The sequence below is a fragment of the Trachypithecus francoisi genome, unplaced genomic scaffold (assembly GCF_009764315.1).
Source record: "Trachypithecus francoisi isolate TF-2019V2 unplaced genomic scaffold, Tfra_2.0 Contig01579, whole genome shotgun sequence".
NCBI classification, from domain to species: domain Eukaryota; kingdom Metazoa; phylum Chordata; class Mammalia; order Primates; family Cercopithecidae; genus Trachypithecus; species Trachypithecus francoisi.
Window position 1 is genome coordinate 35350861 of NW_022681442.1, and position 17853 is coordinate 35368713.

General features: G+C 47.4%; 1 protein-coding gene across 1 annotated transcript in view; it reads left to right on the forward strand.

The window, feature by feature from the left end:
• The window catches only part of TLL2 (tolloid like 2), a 150856-nt gene that overhangs the window by 101252 nt on the left and 31751 nt on the right, over positions 1-17853 (forward strand). Inside the window, exons 8-11 of the mRNA XM_033187340.1 lie at positions 2127-2251; positions 4964-5079; positions 10410-10512; positions 17708-17824. Of these exons, the coding sequence (XP_033043231.1) occupies positions 2127-2251; positions 4964-5079; positions 10410-10512; positions 17708-17824 (461 nt within the window). The remainder of the gene's footprint in view (positions 1-2126; positions 2252-4963; positions 5080-10409; positions 10513-17707; positions 17825-17853) is intronic.

Here is a 17853-nt window from a genome sequence, read left to right on the forward strand (position 1 = left end):
AGGCTTGGGGAAGTCTTTTAATAGAGAAAGACATCTGATGGGGTTTTGGAGAATGAATAGGAGTTTACAAGTAGACAAAAAAATACAGGGCATGGGCAGCCTAGGGAGCGGATAGTATGTGCGAGGACATATTTGGGGCCTACAAGGAGCTTAGTGTTGCTTAAAATAATGACATATGCTTTATTCTTGTTGAGTATTATTTTGGTTATGGGATTAACGAGTCAGGCTGGAGAGGAAGGCAGAAGTCAGTGAGCAAACAGCCTAGAGATCCGAGTGGTGACTGGAAGTTGGTGAAGGGTTCTAAGCGAAGAAGGCACGTGCTTCCCCTTGCATTTTGGGATGATTCCATTGCAGCATTGTGGCCAAGGGGAGCAGTAGAGTAGAAGTGGCTGAGTCTACAGGGAGGGAGGTCAGTTAAGAAGCTACTGTAAAGAGTTCAGGAAGGGGATATTGATCACTTGAGCTATGGCAATAGTCTGGGAACAAGGCGGAGGGTATGGGTTCCAGGGGTGGAAAAAAGGTATAGTGGACAGGACCTGGCTCCTGGTTTGGTAGGAGAGTATGAGGGAAAGGGAGGACCTGAGAATGCCCTCAGATTCTGGCTCAGAAGATGAGGATCATGGAGTGAGCAGAAGGATGGAACTGTGATAAATTTGGTTTTGAGCATGTTGGATATAAGAGGCCCATAGGACAGCCCAGGGGAGGTGTTACGAGGCATCTGGGGCTCAGCAGAGCATCCTGGGCTGGAAACAGAGGATTAGCTATGAGGCTGCAGATGTTGGTTAAAAGCCATAGGAGTAGATGGAACATGGAGAGAGAGGACAGAGGGAGAGGGCAGAAACCCAAGGGACATCATTGAAAGGGAAGCAGAAGTGGTTCTTGTCTCACTGCTCAGAGAGAGCTGTGGCCTGGACCCAGGGAGAAGAGAGTGAGGAGGGAGGGGGCATCAGAGGTCCCAGTGCTGGAGAGAGGGCAGACAGAGATTGGAAGGTGTCCACTGGCAGACGAGTGGTGACAGTTGCTGATGGGGTCAGATCATCGTTGGACTGAGGAGTGAAAGAGAGTCGAGTACTCGGGGAATGGAGACAATACTTTCTAGAAACTTGGTTAAGAAGGGAAGCAAAAAAACAAGGTGGTGACTGGAGGAGGCGTGGATTCAAGGACAGGCCTAACATCCAGGAGAGGCCCCAGATCTGGTAGCAGAGGCCCCAGGTCTGGAAGCAGAGGAGGAGGCTGAGAGCTGGCAGCAGACAAGGCAGCAGGCGGGGTGTAAACCATGCCTACAACAGGGCCAGCACTCAGCTGGCAACCTGGTTTCCACTTGTCTGGTTTAGAAATGAAGCTGTCATTTTAGATTTCAGTCAAGTAGGAGTAGAATAAATGTTAGAGATAAAAGGGACTGCCATGACCATCTCAGCAAATTTCTTATTGTTTAGTAGGGTAAACTGATGCTTAGAGAGGCTCAGAGAGGGGAATGATCTTGTCCAAGCACACACAGGCCTAGTGTAGAAGTGTCTAGTCCAGGGCTCTTTTCACTACTTCTTGTTCTCTGCCTTTATCTCATTTTCCATCTGATTTCCCTCTTACCAGCAGGGCCTCCAAACTCTGACCACTCATTCACCAACCTGCACTTGCTGACCAGCCCCTGAGAGTCTCACACTGGACCAGTTCCCAAGCTCTCCCGGGGTGGCTCCAGGACTTAACCACACACAGTACTTCCTAATGCACAGCTGCAGGGGGCGCCACTCACACCGCGGTCTCTCTGAGTGGAGCTCCCTGCAGTTGTGCAGCAGGGTGGCTCTGGGGCCTGGACCTGTCGGGGCTTCATGGAAATGCTCAGGACACATTCCTAAGGAAGCCCCTGGGCTACTGCACTAGGGCATATTTTTACACTTGGCAGAGTCATCTTCCCACTGGAAAGCGAGTAGGCAGCTGATGAGATGGAATGTGAAATTGCCAGCACGAGCGAAGGAAACCTCTTCAGTCATGCCAGCCCGGGACAGGCAGGCCCGGAGGCAGGAATGTTGATGGGGTTGTGGGCAAGGGAATAAAGCCCGGAAATCCCAGCACGGACAGACTGATGGCCTTGACTTTTCTTTCTCTCTCCCTTTTTTTCCTTCTTGTAGAGGAGTTTTCTTGGACACCATCCTCCCCCGTCGAGATGACAATGGCATCAGGCCAACCATTGGCCAGCGCTTGCGGCTCAGTCAGGGAGACATAGCTCAAGCCCGGAAGCTGTACAAATGCCCAGGTAACTATGAGCCGAGGGGACTGCCAGCACCTCCCTAGCATCTCCAAAGCACAGTCTCTGTGCTGGGAAAACAACTTGGGGGACCTAAAGGGACTATTCCTTGGCAGCTTTAATTATTTCTGGTGTCCTTCTGGTAGGAGGTGCTAGGCAGTATAGAAAGGCGAAATGTATGGTGACATGGTGGCAGGCAGTGAAGAGAATAATAGGTCTTAGAGTTCATAGGCAATTTCATGAGAGGCTTCAGACTTCTCTGGCAAAGCCTTTGTGTCCAGAAGGGGAAGAAGGCATAACAGAACAACAGTAAATAGGGGCACACTGCAGTGCGCGCCCCATAACAGTAAGAGCACCTCTCCTTTCTGTGGAACTAGGGGATGTGGGTTTGGAAAAACAAGAACCAAGCAGGATTTTGCAGGAAGACAAAGAGTGAGGGAGAATGCTTTTGGGAGTATGGGGGTCAGTTTCCCAAATGCTACAAGGTGGAGGGAGTCTCAGTGCTATTAACGAGCTTGTTGCTTTGGTCTTGGGGCTTTCCCGGCCATCCAAGGTGCTGGTCAGTGGCCAGGAGTCTGCCATTGAAGATGGGACAATACACAGGGATTGGAGCAAATGCCTGTTCCCCGGCCCATTTGGAAGCGTTCCTTCCCCTTGGATTTGTCCCGTTTGTCTTCCATCCCCTTGGCATCATCATCATACACACACCGTCTGAGTTCTTCTAGACCCCTTTCAGCTCTTGAGCCTCAACGTAAAGCATTGGTTATGGCAGCTGAGTTTTTACCACTGATGGGTGAGAATCCATTTCAGTGGTTTTAGAAGGATAGAAGGAAGTTCCATTACCAATAGCCTTTCCCAGACTTTCAAACCAGACACAGAGTTTGATCATGAGATGAAGTATTTGAAGTGAGGACCATCTTAGAAAATCTGAGCTGTCACATTACCTTACTAAGCAGGACCCCAGGGCATGCAAAGTGCTGTGTGGGGCTTGCTTCCTCAAGAAACTCTAGAAAGTATGTCCATCCAGCTATTAGTCATCTGGGGGCATGTTAGGGCTGAAGTGCAGGACACACATATCATATAACCTTGCTGAATTGAACGGGAAACCTTACAGCATTCCCTGGGAAATGCCATTGTATTTATTCAGTTATAATATTTATGCTGCTTACTTCCCAAAATGATTTGCAGCAAAATACCGTGGAGCCACACAGTAATGTATTTGTTCTTGCAGAATGTTTATGATTATTCTAAAATAATTTCCATGGAACCCTTGGGGGGTGTTGACTGCCAGGCGTAATCCTCATGATGCCTGGCAGTTGTTCAGTAATGTGATATTGAAGCCCCGACATCCAGGATTTCCTGAGGCCGATAATGGGCGGTTCTCCACATATCTCTTCCTGCAGCTCCAAAAAATATGGTGCTTCTAGTAGTTCCGAGTAGTAACTGAAAGCTCAGTCAGTCGCCATGCAGAGGTTGAACTGCATGTAAGGAAAAGATGCCTAAGGATGCTGGATCTCCACATGTTAGGGTTGGCCACATAAGAGGAGGGGGTCTCAGCAAACCAGTGTCTTTGTCTTTGGAGTCTGAATCCCCAGGCATTAGAGAAATGCAAAACCTGTAGTTTCCAAAGATTCATACAGGTACCCTTCTTTTGTGAGGACAAATTAGGGGAAATACTTTTCACGTACATAAAGACTAGGTTCTAGACTCATAACCAACCCTGAAACATTCAAGGGCAGAATAGCCTGCTATAGAAGATTTCAGCTCCCTGTGCCCCTGCATTTTTTTGTTTTCTTGACTGCTTGATAGTTCTTTCAGAAGTGAGTAGCAGAAAAAGAAGAGGAAAGATTTAAACTAACAACTGAAATAAGTTTCAAAGCATTTTTTTCTTTTTGTCTTACCTACTTGCACTTTTTTTCTTTTCTTTTCCTTTTTTTTTTTTTTTTTTTTTTTGAGACAGTGTCTCACTCTGTCACCCAGACTGGAGTGCAGTGGTGCAGTCTTGGCACACTGCAATCTCTGCCTCCAAAGCTCAAGCAATTCTCCTGCCTCAACCTCCCAAGTAGCTGGGATTACAGGTGCACACCACTACCACCCAACTAATTTTTGTTTTTTTAGTAGAGATGGGATTTCACCATGTTGGTCAGGCTGGTCTCGAACTCCTGACCTCAAATAATCCACCCACCTTGGCCTCCCAAAGTGCTGAGATTACAGGTGTGAGCCACCGTGCCTGGCCCCTACTTGCACTTTCATGTTCTCTCTGCCACCGATATTATTATTAGCAATAATAATGTCTATTATATATGAAGCACTCACTATGTTCCAAGCACTGAGCTGATCCATTTCATGTAATGCACACGATTTCACTAACCCTCTCAGGTAGGTCCTGACCATTTTACAAATAAGAAAACTAAGGTCCAGCAAGTCTAGGAAACTTGCCCAAGCCACACAGCTGGCCAGAGAGCTGAGATTCATGAGCTCTAGGCCATGCTCAGTCCTGAGAGCCTCAGAAGAAATTCCTGGGCATTCCTTTTTGGCTCCCAGATCCTACTTGTGCTTTTGTTAGCCAGAAAGCGTCAATCTGCTTGCTACACTCTCACCAACCTGTTCCGAGGGCTTTGGCTGGTAAAGGGGTATGTTTGCTCTGCTGCCTTGTGTGGGAGCTGCTTGGGCAGGGAGAGGTGCATATGCCACATCACAGTTGTGATTTTGCTTGTGCAGCGTGTGGGGAGACCCTGCAGGACACAACGGGAAACTTTTCTGCACCTGGTTTCCCAAATGGGTACCCATCTTATTCCCACTGCGTCTGGAGGATCTCAGTCACCCCAGGGGAAAAGGTAGGTGGGAAACTCCCTTGGCAAATGGGATGGCACTCCTTGAGTTGGGTGAGGTGGGAAGAATTCTTATTGTTAATAGTAAAAATAACAGCTGTTTTGTTATGAGCACCCACCGTGTGCTAGGCATGGTGCTGCTTGCTCTACGTGCATTATTTCTGGACTTCTCAACCAGTCTCACCCACACAAATGAAGGCTGGCATGTACTAAATATCCACTTAGTTGTAAATCAAGCTCACAGTTCCCCCCAACTTTAATAAATACACTATTATAATATCCTGGAATTTAGAATTCTGTGACACCTCGGATTGCTGCTCTGGAAGATGGTGACACAGGAAGCCCACAGCTGTCTTTTCTTCCTTCCAACCTCCGTCTCACTATTTGGGCTTAAAGAACATCACTGTTGACAACCCAGTCCACTTCCCTAGGCATCTTCCACTCCTCTTTTGCAAACAGCCACTCCTTGGCTGCCCCTCCAGTGGGATGGACTGGCCAGGCATGTAGTCTACACTCAAGAAGATGGATCCAGGGAAGAGACCCTTGCATGTCCTGGCAGTGGGCTCAGAGCTGTGAGGACAGGGAATTCCTGGGTTCCTGGAGTGTGGCGTAGGAGCTAGGCAAGCCCTGGGTGGACACATTCCTTTGGTCTTAAAGATTCCATGGCCCCCTAGAGCTGAACCCAGGGCAAGGCTCTCTTTCACTCTGGTCTAAGGGTGGGATGTTTTCAACCCTACTGCATGGCACATACTCTTGTATCCATTATATGGATGAGGAATTTGAGGCTTGAACATTAAGGAAAGTGCCAAAAGTCAAGGTAAGTTACAGAACTAGGAACTGAGAACTGAGGTTTTGCACTCCAAAGTTTATCTTTTTGCTACATGTCTCTACAAATCTGAGTGTTCTTCAAGTTGTCTCAGACTAGATACAACTATCTTGGAGAAACTGTTCCCTAGGTCTAGGTTAGGGGATACCCCCAGTGTCCCCAGCGCTGTCTACAATCGTACCTGTTGTAGCATGTCTCATGGTATTGTCACTACTGGTTTATCTGTCCCACTTCCAAATCTTAAGCTTTTTAAGGTTGGAGATGGTTCACCCCTAGGGCCCCGGCACTCCACACAGTCTGTGGCACAGACTGGTCACATGATAAGTATTTGTTGAATGGATGTGTAGATGGATGAGGGGCTGAGTGAAAAACCTGCAGCTAGGAGTGGCAGTGGGGTGTGATGGAATTTTTCAGGCACCTATAGCCAACCTTCAGGTATTTCTAATTCATAACTTTTTAAAATGTCCATCTAAATGTCAAGTTAAGCATAGTGTGCTGACTAGAGACAAATGGCTAGGAACCATTGTGAGCATTTTCTGTGGACTAGATACTATCCTTAGCATATCATGTGGATCATCTAATTTAGTCCTCACATCAACTTCATGAAATAGGTGCTGTTACCATACTTATTTACAGGTAAGGAATTAGACTTGCCCAAGGCTTCTAAGTTTGTTGCAGAGTTGGGATTTGAACCCAGGCAACTGGACTCTAAGAGCCTGAATGCTTGACCATCATCTTATATTATTACACAAAGGGGCCAGGCTAGTAGATAGACATTTGAACGTGCATTTATACACATACATGAATGCACATGTGTGTGCACACATGTATACATACTTCCTTTGGCTCTAAGCATCTAAGACATTAAGTATGGCTGTCATCTTGTGTCTGAGACCCTAGACCTGTCTGCCTTAGGTAGATGTGAAAACTATGTGCTTGCTGGAGGCTAACAGGAGGGAGGCAGAAAGGGGGAAGAGGAAGAGGTCTGATAATTTCCAAATTATTGAATTGCCCTGCACAGCAGAGAGTGTGTGATATGTTTGAACTGTGTAAACTTCATCAAGCCTTAATTATTAGTGCTAACTGGGGACAGAGAATATACATCATTGAAATTTCTGCACCAATTATTTCCATTTCTGCTTTACCCAGCCTTCCCTAGAGCTGCTAGTAATTAGCAACTTGATTGATTTGAGTATCACCTCTTGTTCCCCACCTCTTTCCCCTATGGTCTTTATGGTTCACTAACATACTTAAAGTAATTAGCCTGAATAATTATCCCATTCATTCAGATCGTGAATGTGTTACCAAGGAAGTTGTACTAACATTTCCTTTCTGTAATTTTAAAAAAGCACAGGCTAAAGAATTATTGTGCAAACCAGCCTACAGGTGTTACTAAGCTCTACCACCTGAATATGAGCACGGTGTGGGATAGGGCAGAAATCTAAGGCACACCCCTGTCTTTGAGAGACTTAGTGTTTATTTTGGGTCCCCCTCCCCCAACTCCCAGGGAATCTGATTTAATGGAAGGAAGGGTGTTTGCTTGGTAAGAGCTTTTTTTAAAGCTTCAAAGGTGATTCTAATGTGCAAGTAGTGTTGAAAAACACAGTCTAGTTTGAAAGAGGAGTGACAGTGTCGCACACACACGCACACACAAGTGCGCTCACACATGCATATGCGCACACACATGCATGCATGCATGCGTGCACACACACACACACATGACAGAAGGTGAACGGAACTGTTTTTTCCTGGCACTGACTCTTCATTTCCTAGGAGATCACAGGGCTTTGTGGAAGACATGATTTGTCCTGAGACGAAACATTGGGTGGGATGGGGCCAAGGGAAGGGACGGGCACTCAACACTAATCAAGAGGGGCAGCCTGCGAGGTGTGGTTAGTGTTAGTTGTGGTATGCTAAGTGTACACTTAGTGTGGCCTGCCTGGTATTTTAAGTTGCTATTTGTCGAGTGCCTATGACGTGCCAGGCATAGCAATATACACTGTACATATGGTTTCTCGCACAGTCCCCTCAACAGCACAGTGATGTGCGTGTTGTGCCACAGATGAGGAAACTAGAAAACAAGTATTTCCCCAAGACTCCAGAGCTAGTAGATGGAGCTGAGAAGCAAATCCAGATCTAGGCAGATCTAAAGACACCAGCTCTAGAATCATTATAAGACAGAGGGTGGGGCATTCCAAAGAGGCAAAGATCTATCATGTTCATCAGGGCAATCAGACCCAGGCTCGAGGAGGGGGACACTTGAGCAGGCCTGGGGAGGGTTTCTCTGACATGGGACTATCAGGGAACACTGGGAAATAGGTTGCACAGGATAGGCTCTGGGGGCGTGGAAAGTAAGCAGAATTTAATTTATGAGATGGGGACACGGGAGCCACTGAGGTTTCCTGAGGGGTTTGATCAACATGATATATGAGTGGAAGATTGGGAGGAGTCTGGTAAACATGAAATATGAGTGGAAGATTGATCTAGAAGCCCTAGTGTGTAGAACAAACGGGGCCACAGCAGGGAGGAGTCCAGGAATCGTGTGGGAGCAATCCAGGAGGGGGTGAGGCAGGGGGAGCGAGATGGGGTTGGAGGGGAGGGATGCGGATATCTTAAAAGAAAAAGAGCTACAGCATGGATGCTGAACAGACATGAGGGATCAACAGTCAGGATGAAGGAAAGATAATACCAAAGCTTGGCTCCTTGGCCATCGGGGCAGTGGTGTCTCCTACAGTGGAGGAGGCTAGAAAGGAAATGCTTTGGTTGGAGGTGCTCTCACCTAGTGGGGAGCGGGAACGGTAGAGGAGCAAGAGCAGTGGGGAGAAGATAGGCCAGTGTGGTGGAAACCAGAAAGGATAAGCTCTGGGCAGAAGGGTCATGGGACACAAGGACAAATAACAGTCCTTTAGATTTGGTGGGGAGGGAATGGGAACCTTTGAGGAAGCCTTCCAGCCTAAGAGTTTACTTAGAGCTAGAGGGCCCCTGGGGCTGTTTGAATATAAAGAAGTTGGCCGGGCACGGTGGCTCAAGCCTGTAATCCCAGCACTTTGGGAGGCCGAGATGGGCGGATCACAAGGTCAGGAGGTCGAGACCATCCTGGCTAACACGGTGAAACCCCGTCTCTACTAAAAAAATACAAAAAAAAAAAACTAGCCGGACGAGGTGGCGGGCGTCTGTAGTCCCAGCTACTCAGGAGGCTGAGGCAGGAGAATGGCGTAAACCCCAGAGGTGGAGCTTGCAGTGAGCTGAGATCTGTCCACTGCACTCCAGCCTGGGCGACAGAGTGAGACTCCGTCTCAAAAAAAAAAAAAAAAAAAAAAGTGGCTAGTGGAGGGGCAGTGAGTGGAGACGCTGGAGAGACAGGAACTGCTGAGAGCAAGGTTCCCCGGGATTGGAAAAGGAATAGAGTCAGGGGTGCAGGGGCTGGGGCAGGGCTGGAGATCAGGAAGAGTGGAGACGTGGTGGAGCAGAGGTATGTGGGGCATGAGGAAAGGTGAGCCTGGGCCAGACAAGCCACTGTGCCTCAGGACAGTGGGAGGAGCCACAGGCACCTGCTTTAGTGGAGCTTGCATGGGGGTGAAAGGCCAGGGGAAATCTGAACTCTGCTCTGGGCCATCTGCCAGGGAAACCCCAGGCTGGCGAGCTGCAGGGGGACCAGAGCCAGTTCATGGGTACAGCACCTGTGTGCTGAGGCCCAGTCCATGGGGCTACCCAGCCCTCCCCTTCCCCCTACTAAGTAATCACCTGTTTGGCCATGGGAGCATCCGATACCTGACCTCAGGGATGTCCAGACAGGGCTGCCAAGATGCTCATCACGACAATCCCTCTCTTTTCAGTGTTTATACCATAGTGTTCCCATTGGTTTGGCCATCTGCCTTTCCCCCCTTCCCTGGGCTCCCCAAAGGCAGAGGACCCTGTCTTACTGATCTTTCTATCTCAATTGGCCAGCACAGGCTGGCACTCAGAAGGTGGTCAACAAACAATGGTGGAGTGAATGAATGAATGGACTAACTGTAGGAAGGTCTTTAGACACACCACACCTCAGGACAGTGAGGTGATGGCTGAGGGGAGGTTGATCACAGAGATGTTCAGATGCACTTGGGCTAACCCCAGACCCTTTGGAATGATTGATGATGTTATAAGATCTTCTTGTATCTCTGAACTTCGCTGACCCCTTACCTCCTTCCAAATCCTTAGTCTCCATGTGCCCTGGCCAGTCTTTTTAATGCGTCTTGCTTTCTGTAAACCACCTAGTGACTTCAAAAGCTCAAGTGACTCCCCAGACAGAACCGAAGGACCCATCTCCTTCTGTTTACTCCCCATCCTGCTTAAGGTTTATTATTTAATGTCCTTAGGTTTCCTGTGAGCGTGCTTTTGAGACAACACTCCTACTGCGGTCTGAGAGTTCTGCATGCTAAAGGGTAACGTGAGAACACCGGAATGCAAGATATATCTTCCCAAACTCCTCAGGCTTTGCTGCCAAAACTCACTTTATGGTAATTCTTTGCAGATCGTCTTAAACTTCACATCCATGGATTTGTTTAAAAGCCGGCTGTGCTGGTACGATTACGTGGAAGTCCGAGATGGTTACTGGAGAAAAGCTCCCCTTTTGGGTAAGTTGACTTTAGACACCGTTAAGAGGGAGTGATGGGATGTTCCCCGGGATGCTGTTAATGTCTGGAAGGTCCACCTTGACAGCGGTCACAGGAAACTCTCAAGGGCCTCTGTCATTGTAAAACTCGGAGCACTCCATTTGGCCACACATGTTAAAAGCCTTTAAAACTGCAAATACCCTTTGACCCAGCAATTCCACTTTTTGGAATTCATCCTAGGGAACTAATTAAGGAAGTGTGCAAAGCTCTAACTACAGGGATGTTCACTGAAGCAGGAAAAATTGCAAGCAATTTCAATGTTCAACAGTAGGGTTTGGCTGAATAAATTATGATCCATCTTTTCAATGGAAAACTTCCCAGCCATTAAAAATGAAGTTGGAGTTGACTACTGATACGGAAAGGTGTTCATGGTACACCATTACACACAAAAAAGTATGTGACAAAAATAGAATAAGCAGTAGGATTGCATTTTAATTTAAAAATACATTTACGTATTAAATACATATATACACATATATATATAATGCAGGTGTTGCAAATGTAGATGGCTTCAAGGATAACATGTAAATGAAGGAGATGGGATTTGTGTAATAAAATAAGGAGGGGTGGGGGGTGTGTGGTGAACTGAACACCAAATATCCTGTCCAAAATTATTCAAAGCAAAATGACTTAAAACATGCATACAGGCTGAATTAGCTAGAAGACACCACTTTGTGACCTGCAATACAAATCTCAAGTAAAATTATAAATATACATAAATAATTTCAGGGTGATAGAGTATTTTTTAAATGTGTTCTGTTGTTCTTGGTTTAGCTATATTTTCTACTTTTTCTGTGATGAGCGTGTATTGTTTTTGTGAGATGAATACAGCATGAACTCACCCATGCAAAGTTAGCTTGGAGCTTTGAGTGAGACACAGTGGGCAGGTGGTATAACCAGAAAGTTAGTTCACCCCAGAGAGATCTCTCATGGATGACAGGGGAGGTTAGCCTTGCCTAGAGGACCGATGGCTCCAGTGTCTCGGGAGTAGACACTGGGACTCATTCAGCCCAGCAATGGCCGCCGTGGTGGAGCTGGAGAGAGAGGCAGAAGTGACGAGGAGCCAGATGGGAGGGTCTCAGCTGAGAGTGTATTGTCCTCACCCTTAGAGGGGTCTGCAGGGTGGCCTCTGGCTTGGACAAGTCTAAGCGCTCAGTGAGGACTTTGTCTCTGGCGCATATTCACATGAGCAGAAAGCTCAGCTTGTTATGCTGCAACTGACGAGCCTGAGAGTGAGCTGGTGTCGGGTGGTTGGCCAAGATGGAGATAGGAAAGAAGGGAGAGGGCTAAGCTGGGAGGTGTCACTGCTAGACTAAGCCCTGACTTCATGCCAGATTTTAGGGAGCCAAGGCTGGGGTAGGTCAGAAGAGGCTGGACAGAGGGGTTGGTTGGAGTCCAGGTAGCTTGGCAGACATTAATCTTTCATATGACCGAGGGGTCCCAGGCTGCCACCACTAGATGTCAGTCAAGTAGTCAGCTGTGCAGGTAGACAAGCCAAGAAAATGATCCCCATGCCAAGCACGGACAGGAGCGCGTCTACTGCAGGACCAGTGGAGTCCACCCCTCAGTGTCAGGGCGGAGGCCGCAGGCCTGGATTTCTGTTTCCTGCCTACCATGAGCAGGCATGGCACTCTCTAGCAGCCAAAAGGAGGGTCTGGCTTTACAGGTAGCACTGTTTGCTTGTGGCAAAAGACAGAGGGCTGCATTCCCAGTAGCAGAGGTTCCCAAAACTGGCTGGACATGAGAACCTCCTGGGAAGATTTCTGTGAATACGGATTCCTGGGAGACCCTGAATTGGAATCCCCACAAGTTGGGTCAGAGAATGATCCTATTTACCTTTATATAAAAGGGCATGTGCCCAAATCTAGTACCACATACGTAGAAAGGACCACAAAGATGCCCATCCATCTGGTTGAAGGTGATTACCTCTGAGGAAGGAAGTGCAGAGGTGGTGAGCAGCTTCATGAAGTCTTGTTTTGTATACTTCTCCATTGTTTGACTCTTTTGTAAGAACACATTCAGGTGTCATTCTGTAATGAAATAATAAAAAGAGCTATGTGGGAGGAGTTTCCTGAGAACATCGGATCACAGACCCCGCAACCTGGCAGAGACCTTGCAGTCACTGAATCCCACACTTTTATGAGAAAGCCAGGCTCCCCAAGTGTGGACTAACTCAAAGGCCACACAGCTAGTGGCTGAGATCAGACCAGAGTTCTGATGTCCTGGTGAAGGGGAGAGGTGACTGCTGAACCCAAGGGTGCCAGATAAAATACATTATTTGTTGTTTATCTGAAATTCAAATGTACTGGGCTTCCTTGCGTTTTGTTTGCTAAATCTGGCAACTCTCTACCCCCACCTCCCTGGAATGGGATAGATTAAAGAGGAGGAAGTTCTCTGTTACTGAAGTTCCCCAGAGAGGGCCAAGGCACGTTCCTGAGAATGGGCACAGGCAGAACGATTTCCAGGAGTTCCTTTTTCTTGAACTTGAAACAATAATGTTCTCATTATAGATCCTGGTATCTCTGGCTACATTTCATTAATGAAATGGGACTTTTGCCGTTTGTTGGTGGTGGTGATTTTTTTTGTTGTTTTGTTTTTTGTTTTGAGTTTTTTTTTTTTTTTTTGGCTCATGTTTTACCCACTTTTAATGTGTGTGTGTGTGTGTGTGTGTGTGTGTGTGTGTAGAGTGCCAGCGCCTGTAACCATCATTCTTCATTTGCAGTTCTCCTTTGCCAACTATTTGGCCTGCTCTGATGTTTCCAAATGCAGTTGTTAGTGAACTTTTGTGTTTGGAACAAGTGCATTGTGTCAGCCGAGCTGGTCCCTGGGAGGGGTCAGTGCCATGAAATCTGCTGGGAGGAGGCAGGTCAATGCCCCTTTGGCAGGAGGGAGAGCGGATTAGGGCGGATTGTGAAAGTATGCATCTTGCTCTGAAAACTGTGCATCGCATTTTTTCCCAGGGCAGTGTGTGAAAATCCAGGCATAATGGACGCATAACTTTTTATGAATGAACCCTTTATGACTCCCCATGGAGCCCACTTGTAGTGTCCTCATCTGCATTTCCTCTTCTTGATATCCTTATTAAACTCCTCCTCTAAATCCAGGAACCGGATTTCAGTGCAGGAATCTGATACCTTTTCTCTAGTCCAGTTTCTCTCCAGCCTGCTTAGTCTCCTTGGAAGGAGGCTACTTTTTGAGACCCAGGTTTTCACATAGTGATTAAGGGAGAAGTCGACTGAGAACACTTCATGGCTGGCTAAAGATATCAAATTGGTTTATCAGTTTTGGGGGTCACTTATGATACTGCACCTAAAGCGGGGAGGAAGTTGGCTGCAGAGAGAATTCATCCAGTGATCTTAAATTCTGTCCGGTAAATTGGATTCCCTCCCTTATTTCTGTTAGAGGAATTACTCTAACAATGCACTTTTGTATGCAGAACTGTCTTTGGGCATTCTGTATCACCACAATGCACACAAAAGCCCTTTTCCCCTCTTTCCCTGAAATGGGGAGAGGGAAGTTCAGAAAGGCCAGGCTGGCCAATCAGTGTCGTGTGGCCCGGCTACTCAGGCTCCCTAGCCAGAGGCAGCCTCCCAAATGAGCAGAAATGATGGAGTGAGTCAAACAGCCAAGCCTGGCATTTCCACAGAATTGCTTTATGGTTTGAGGCTTTGATCTTCATTCCTACTTGTCTGTTTCCAAACTGGGAAATGGGGATGACATCTATATTACTAGAGAGTAGATTACATGTCTATTTATCCAAAATTATACAATGTTCAGAACTGTACTTCAGTCAGTGAAGGTTTTCTTTTTGATAGTAGTGGTGGTGATGATGAAGAAGGTGATACCGATAATGAAGGTCTCAGACTGCTCTGGTTTAAATCCTGCTCTTCCTTACAGCTTTGAGACTTAAATTCTCTGACCCGCAGTTTTCTTGTCTGTGAAATGGGATTAATAATAGTACCTTGAAAATTCAGAGAGTATCGGGATGAAATGAGATAATCCATGTAAAGTGCTTAGGACAGTGTCTGGCACAGACAGAGTCAATAAAAAAGGGACTTTTATTAGAACCACTACGGTGAAGATGAGAACATTGAGACATCAGTTAAGGGACAAAGTAGAGGATTCTAGTTAAGAGTTACAACGTGATTTGGGGAGAGTGCTTAAGAATAATTTGTAATTTGTTCTACCAAGTCTAGTTTTGCCAACGCAGGAAAATATACCTCACGCTGCAGTTCCTGCCTCCTGTTGAGTGCTCAGCAGAGACAGGCTGTCTCATGGCCCTTGGGTGGTGGGTGGCTCATCTCATCTGCCTAGGTCTTTAGGAGGCAAGGCTGTGAAAGTCCCCCCTCTCTTTTGGAAATATGCCTCAGTGGCTGTGACAGCTGGGTTTTTTTTTTTTTTTTTTTTTGAGACGGAGTCTCGCTGTGTTGCCCAGGCTGGAGTGCAGTGGCGCGATCTCGGCTCACTGCAAGCTCCGCCTCCCGGGTTTACGCCATTCTCCTGCCTCAGCCTCCCGAGTAGCTGGGACTACAGGCGCCCGCCATCTCACCCGGCTAGATTTTTGTATTTTTTAGTAGAGACGGGGTTTCACCGTGTAGACCAGGATGGTCTCGATCTCCTGACCTCGTGATCCACCCGTCTCGGCCTTCCAAAGTGCTGGGATTACAGGCTTGAGCCACCGCGCCCGGCCGACAGCTGGGTTTTAAAAGGAGAAACTTGGATCTGAAACTTGGGCTAGGCTAAGAAGGAATTCCTTTCGTGAACCAGCACTGTCTAATTGCTCCGTGCCCTCATTGGTAAGCAGTACCTCCCCAGGCTTGCCTGTCATTTTCCAAAAAATCACTTAACACTAATTGGCCGTGCCAGAGAAACCATTACTGAAAATTTAGAGGCTTCTGGTGGATTTTTTTTCTTGCCAAATTATTGGCAGGAGTTTCATCTCATCTCACTTAATATTAATCTCCCCAAATCCAAAAGGCTACAGGTGGTCAGAATTGGAAGGAAGCAGAGGAGATTAGCAGCCTTTACCCCCATGTTTCCCCAAAACATGTACAACACAGATGGCCATTAGGAGATGCCCACAGTGGCCTTTACTCCTCCCCTAACCTCACCTGCTCATGGCCTCAAGTGGCTTGTCCACTGCCTAACATAGCACTGGCAGTAAGAGTACCCACGACATACCTGCTTTAAAAATATTCAGATAAAATTTCTGGACCATACAATTCACCACTTAAAATATACCAGTCAATGGTTTTTAGCATGCTCAGAGTTGTGTTACCACAATCAATTTTAGAATATTTTCATTACAGCAGGGCGCAGTGGCTCATGCCTGTAATCCCAGCACTTTGGGAAGCTGAGGCTTGCAGATCATGAGGTCAGGAGATTGAGACCATCCTGGCCAACATAGTGAAACCCCTAAAAATACAAAAAATTAGCTGGGCATGGTGGCATGCGCCTATAGTCCCAGCTACTTGGGAGGGTGAGGCAGGAGAATCCCTTGAACCTGGGAGGCAGAGGTTGCAGTGAGCTGAGATCACACCATTGCACTCCAGCCTGGGTGAGAGAGTGAGACTCTGTCTCAAAAAAAAAAAAAAAAATTTTGTCCTCCCAAAGAAGACCCATACTCATTAGCAGCCACTCCCCATTCCCCATTTCCCCCCACAGCTAAATACGTTCTCTGAGTGACTCACACAGTAGGTGCTTGGTAGAACCATGGTCTTCCAGTCCAAATGGACTGTGACTGGTCTGTGTTCTGAACCAATCAGTAAAGATGAACCCATCTCCCACCTTGCCCTGGGCTGCCATCCTGATGTGGCAGTAGTGATTAGATGGCCAAGAATGACCAGATACTGGGAAGACCAGGCTTCTGTGGAGGCTCCAGATTTCAGACCATGCACCCAAGTGTCTAAGAAATACAAATGTGTTAATTTTTTTTCCCAATAACAAAAGTTTGTCTATGATGAGCCCCCTTTCCATCAGGTAGTAGGGACTTGATTTTGGTTAATTTGTGTTTTCAGCTTTGGTCAATTTGTATGTCCTGGTGGGGGAGCATAGTTTATGCCAAGGCATGGTGGTGGTGGGGGAGCATCTATCCTGCCACCCTGACTGGCATTGCTGGGATGTCCTCATCCCCAACCAATGAGTCCTCTGTCCAGATAGAGGCTGCTGGGCTTCCTCCTTGTATCAACCCTAGGCCAATTCAGAATGGTGCAGGCTTACATTCCCCTAGAAGCTTGGGAGACATTCTATGGCTCCCCTAATCCTCTTGGCAATGGGAAAGTCACTTCCATCACCCTCTCGGGCTGGAATCATGTTGCTGCCATCCTGTCACACTTTGCCTGAAGAGCTCTGCATGCCTGTCTCATGGCCAAGTGTCTGGACAATCACATAGACACTTCTCTGCTGATCTTGGGAGGCAGGCACAGCAGGGGAGTCCAGGGTCTTGCTGCCACTCTGGATTCTGCCCAGGGACTGAGGAAACAGTTTTCTGTTTCTCTTAGATCCTTAAACCTACCTGGGATCTCTTTTTCAAGGTGAGATGGGGAATGGGTCCTTTTAGGGGCTCCCTGCGTGCTGTCCCACTAGTCCTCTCCTCAATCCTAGGAACCCTCCTACGGCTACCAGGATGGGGGAAAATATGGTGCATCCTTCCAGATCTTTGCTATTGCAACTAGGCTTGTGAAATGTAAATGCCAAGGTGGTTTTATTTCTTTGCTGTGTATTCCCTGGCATCCCTTCCCAAGGCAAGGAAAGCAGAATGTCTAATGCCCCCAAAAGGGAAGGGCATACATGCAACAAGAAATACCAGGAAAGGAAATCTGCGCTACTATCTCACCATTCTTCCCCTGCCACACCTTCAGAGCCTCAGCAACACCCACTCGGCAGGGGAGAGGCTGCCTTGGCTCTTCTCTGGATACCTTGATGGGAATCTGGAATCCCCCTGAAGTCATCCTGAATAAGAATTAAGTCACACATTGTTGTGTAACTCTTCCAATCCCATCTTTTGATCCTGTGTGTGCTACAGGATAAGTTGTCCCAGCCAGCGTTATTGCTCACTTCAAACCATGTGTGAAGAACCTCGGCTTCCTCCTAGCCTGAAGCCAGTGCCTTCTTACTGTCCCCAGTTCTCCTAACTGCTTCTTTTTCCACTTTCCAGGCAGGTTTTGCGGCGATAAGGTCCCGGAGCCCCTCGTCTCCACAGACAGCCGGCTCTGGGTGGAGTTTCGCAGCAGCAGCAACATCCTGGGCAAGGGTTTCTTTGCAGTGTACGAAGGTTCGTGCGTAGTGAAAGCAGCCACTCGG